Source organism: Penaeus japonicus, unplaced genomic scaffold, assembly GCF_977035675.1.
Source record: "Penaeus japonicus unplaced genomic scaffold, GWHDUDI00000001_assembly GWHDUDI00000029, whole genome shotgun sequence".
Classification (NCBI taxonomy): Eukaryota; Metazoa; Arthropoda; class Malacostraca; order Decapoda; family Penaeidae; genus Penaeus; species Penaeus japonicus.
In genome coordinates this window covers 15,231,680-15,236,679 of record NW_028234431.1, presented here as the reverse complement: position 1 = coordinate 15,236,679, position 5,000 = coordinate 15,231,680, and the positions used below count along the sequence as shown (strand labels likewise).

At 36.2% G+C, this 5,000-nt stretch overlaps 1 protein-coding gene across 4 annotated transcripts in view; it reads left to right on the top strand.

The window, feature by feature from the left end:
• Positions 1-5,000, top strand: part of LOC122249555 (acetyl-coenzyme A transporter 1) — a 15,850-nt gene that overhangs the window by 5,604 nt on the left and 5,246 nt on the right. For all 4 annotated transcript variants that reach the window (XM_043010526.2, XM_043010527.2, XM_043010528.2 and 1 more), the window contains exons 5-10: positions 1,206-1,371; positions 1,890-2,035; positions 2,288-2,370; positions 2,460-2,570; positions 2,888-3,072; positions 3,337-3,457. In XM_043010526.2, the coding sequence (XP_042866460.1) occupies positions 1,206-1,371; positions 1,890-2,035; positions 2,288-2,370; positions 2,460-2,570; positions 2,888-3,072; positions 3,337-3,457 (812 nt within the window). The remainder of the gene's footprint in view (positions 1-1,205; positions 1,372-1,889; positions 2,036-2,287; positions 2,371-2,459; positions 2,571-2,887; positions 3,073-3,336; positions 3,458-5,000) is intronic.

Sequence of the window (5,000 nt, the reverse complement as noted above, 5' to 3'; positions counted from 1 at the left end):
GACTTCATTTTTTTCAAATGTTATATCTCATTTTATGACACTCAAACACCTAAACTAAAGTAACAGAGTCTAAGAAATTATGTAAGATGATTATATTTAAGAACAATCTAGAGATCTGTTACTGACGTTTCAGCACATAACAATTGCTCCTCCTGGAACTCGGTGAGAAAATGCGCAATGTCTCAGGACGTCACCCGGGTTCAGGGATATTTTTCTACCTCGTGATAGGACGTTAACTGGCTTAAATGGGTTAAGAAAGAGCAGATTCCAATTTGATATTTCAGTAGGAGACAATTGAGAGTTAATAGATACATCTTGCCTATGAACCTATGGAGTAAAATTTTTACTATAGTGGTATTATATTTAGATTTATTTTTCAGATTTACTGATTCCATATTATGAACTGATTGTGAGGGACACCATTAACTATAACAGCAATATTATATAAATAAGATTTGGTATTCTAAAAGGAACTTTGAGGAATTTAGTTAAGGGAGTGATAGGGCAGCCATAAACATTTCTGTGAACTTGTCTTAACCCCTTCTTGCCAGATAACATTCTATCAAATCATGGGAATATTTTGCTCTGGGTAGATGGCGCCCCTATCACATTATGATCTCTCCCTCTAAATACATGTTTTACATGGTTATGTATGTATATATTCATTGCACTTGCATTTGTTCACATTGTTCTTGACTTGTCAAGAAAATATTAAAAATTGCAAAAAACACCTCTCAGCATCCTGTAGAATCAGGGCGGGTGTAGAGCGCTCTGAGATGTGCAGTGCAGCATGGTGCTGGGAGAGATCTTGCACATGGAGGTTGTGTGCGCTTGTTATCTTCATGGCAGGAGCAGCATTGGAAATGTTTAAAGAGCAGAAACTTAATATATAAACAATTTAAAACACAACAAATAGGATATGGCAATTTACTCATCAAACATTAAACCACAATAAGCATATTTATCCCCATATGCAGTGGGTTATTGGTTGTCATATTTATATATACTAATTTGATGTGAAATGAGATGGGATAGTTTGTCATTACTATAACCTAGTATTATTTGAAATACATAAACTTTGGGTAGCAGATACTATTTATTTTATATATATATTTATAGAGAATAAATTATATATGTATTTAGATAAGTGGTTGGACTACTGTTATTCAAGACTTACTATTAAAATGTTCTGTTTCACTCCTTAGGTTTGTTTATGCTGGCTTTGTCATCTAACATCAATGCCCTTTTAGGAGAAGGGTCTGAGGAAGCCCCTAGTGTGACCATCATTACTGCAGTCTTTTTTGCACTGAATTTCTTAGCAGCTACTCAAGACATTGCCGTTGATGGCTGGGCTCTTACTATTCTATCAAGGTAATGAGGATATGAAAAGGTAGTACAGGTACCTTCTGAAATTTGAAAGGATTTGCAGAAATGAGAATATCATCTATAAATAAATGTTAGAAAAAAGTAAACTTTAAAAAAAATAAGAAAAAAAAAAAAGTTAACCTTTAATATATCATATATTAGCATCTTTCATAGAGCAAAGTAGCCATCAGGCTTGTACAGTGTCAGCTTCACATCCCCATGGTTGGCAGATCAAGCCAAGCTCATGAGTTTCCACTGTTGCCTGGTGGTTACTGCAGTGGTTGGACACCATGATGGGCAAGGACCAATCTCAGACTCAGTATGATAAGTCAGGACTAGCTAATACAGGCCAGGCTCGCCATAGAGGCCATAGCCTGGGCTAAGCTTATGCTCCGCATATCTGGCTTATCCATATCCTTAGAGCTAAAGTCCTTATTATACTTTTATCTTTGTGTTATTGATATAAGGTCTGAAAGCCTTCCAAGGAGGATCATAAAACTAAAGGTTACCTCCACCTTTCTCAGAGAAAATGTTGGATGGGCATCTACATGTAACTCAGTTGGCCAGACAGCTGGGTACTTCCTCGGCTATGTTGTGTTCCTTGCTCTGGAGTCTCGGGACTTTTGTGTCAACTACCTTGGCCAAAATGACTCCCTTGTGACTCTGCCAGGTGATTACATAGTATTTTCATTGTTTTTTAATGATTTTATGATTATATAAACATTTATTTGATATTTATTTTTAAGAGTGAACATTTATAAAGGTAGATATAGATAGAATACTTTGTTATTGATGATGGTGGTGGTTACATGTAAAACGTTATTGTCAGTCAGGTTAACCTTAGGCGTAAAGATACTAACACTGATTAATAATGTTATTTGATTGTAGACATTTTCATTGATGCATATTATTCTTTCTCCAGGTTTTCTGTATTTCTGGGGCATTGTCTTTTGTGTGACAACAAGTTTGGTTTGGTTGTTGAAACACGAAAAAGATGAGTCAGAGGTAAATATGTATGGCTTGTATTTTGAAAGGCATAAAATTACAGAAAAAAATATGAACATTTCCCTAATCTCATATTTTTGCTTTCTAAGGTTGAGCTTGATGAGCCAGATTTTGGACTAGTAGGCACCTACCAGGTGCTTGGACGAATCATGAAAATGAAAACTTTGCAAGATTTGATCTTTGTGTTACTGACATGCAAGGTAACAGTTATTCTTTTCTAAAAGGATGGATAATACCTTTTCTTTGTGAAAGTCATGTTCATCTCACATTGCAACATAATGCACTACACAAAATACCTGTATCTGATACATATTATAGTAATTATTACATGTGATACATAGATGCCAGCATGTTCTTTTATAATCACTATGTTGATTTATCAATGACTGAGCACCAGACTTCTACCTTAGTCCTGCTGTCAATGAATAGTTTTCATAATCATCAGAACCTGTATTGAAGTCAAGCTCTGCAGAAAATGTGTCTAGCTACATTTCCTGTTCTTATTCATCTTCCTCAGATTGGCTTTGCTGCTGCAGATTCCTTGACAGTTCTAAAGCTAACAGAGAATGGTGTCCCTAAGGACAGATTAGCCCTCCTGTCCATCCCCTTGACCCCAGTCCAAGTGTTTCTGCCACTCTATATCTCCCGTTACACCGCAGGGCCCAAGCCTCTCACTCCCTTTATACGTACTTATCCCGTCAGGTAAACAAGAACTTCTAAATGTATACCATATTACCTTTTCCCTGCAGTATTTATTTTTAAAAAGGATTTATTCTTCCTAGTAGTAATTTTTACATATAATGTTGTACTGTCTAATGATGTTTTACACTAATGTATATACCCCCTTTTTAATATACTGGTAGTTCCTAAGATTTTTTTTTTCCATCTAATTGAAATGTTATATTGAAATATAAAAAACCTGTGAGAATCATATCTAACTCTATTCAATATGACTCTAATTCACAGACTCCTGTTTGGGCTCATATTTGCTGGACTCGTATGGGCAACACCTTTGTTTAAAGATGAAAATGGTGTCTACCCTGCTCACTTCTATGGCATAATTGTTGTGGTATACCTTATTCATCAGGTAAGATATCTAGCATTAGCTATTAGGTATTGATTTTCTTTTCAAGGTATTGCACATACAAGTATTATTCTGTGTCATGTGTGAAACTTATCTATTTTTTGTCCAAATTAATCTTGTTTATTTTATGTGGAGCCTATTGAGAATATTGTGCTTTTTGCACTCAAAAACTTTGGAAACTGAGAATTGGTTGGTTAACACATAATGTCTTCTCAATGAATTGGGCAGTATGGGAGAGACATTAAATAAGTTTTGGTTGATTATATTGCTCCTGACACAGATGTCATCTGTGCTGAGATTGTAATTTTGCCTTGATACATGTCCATAGACCTAACATGAACTTGCAGAGATGGTTTTCAACTGATTCTCTCTTCTTTCAAGAAGATGTAAGTAGTACTTCATTAGAGATTGTGGGTCACACATTTAGCTCCTGTCAATTGACTAGGTACTGGTGACTCTCATTCATGAGTTTAGCTCATTTATTGATTTTTTTCTTAAGAAAACTACTTATTTATGGAGACTTCAATTATATTGTTTTCCTCCATAAACCTTTCTCTGCTGAATTGGTGGGATTGACATATATTAACCCTCTCTGGATGGGTGGTACACCATGGGTACCGCGCATTAAAGGCCCGTTCGCTGGGGACGCCATATGGCGTCGTTTATTCAACTGATTTAGGCCTATGCGTTCGAGAGCCCCGGCATTGTGACATGCAAGGCTGGAATGCCCCCGTCGTGAATGGGTTAACTCATTGCGGATGGGGGATAGATTCGCTTGCCCATTCCCCAGGATGGGTTTAATTTCAGAGCGAGGCAGCTTCACAGAACATTCTTTGACTTTACCCACTCTATTTCAGTCACTCATTGTAAAACTAGAGCCATATATGTGTTTTATTTTTTGTTTGTTTTATTGTTTTGAGAGACTTATATGCATCATATGACAGGCATTCATATCAGCTCATTATTTTCTTTATACTCAGTGTAATACAAGTACTGCTGTTTTATGGGAGAATAAAAAGCAATTTTATTTTTTTGTATTTATGTAATGTCATGAATGAATATGAAACATATAACTATCTACGGTGAAGATAACATGAAGAGGTAGGGAAGAGGAAGGAAGCCTGAGCTTATGACTGTGCACATACTTCATCAGAGGTACTTGAAAGCAAGAGGTCGGTAACTTGCTGTGTGCCATCGCTCTATATAGATAGTGCTTGCTAGAGACCGTGGATGGGTATCATTCAAGGCTAGAAGGTGCTAAAAGAAAGTGGTGCCATCTAGGTTTTGGATGTTATGTTCACTTAATATTACGGTAAATATAGTAATTATGACTGCAATAGTTATCATCACTCACTTGTTACTCAAAGCACAATAAAATAGCACAATGATCCAAAATCCCTCAATGTCATATACGTCATGATGCCCGTCGTCAGACCAAAGCTTGTGCGTCATATATGTCATGACACCCGTACACAATGGGTTAGTAACTTTGTTAACTCATCTATGCTAGGCTTATATTTGTGTAATGCATTATTTTCACAAGTGA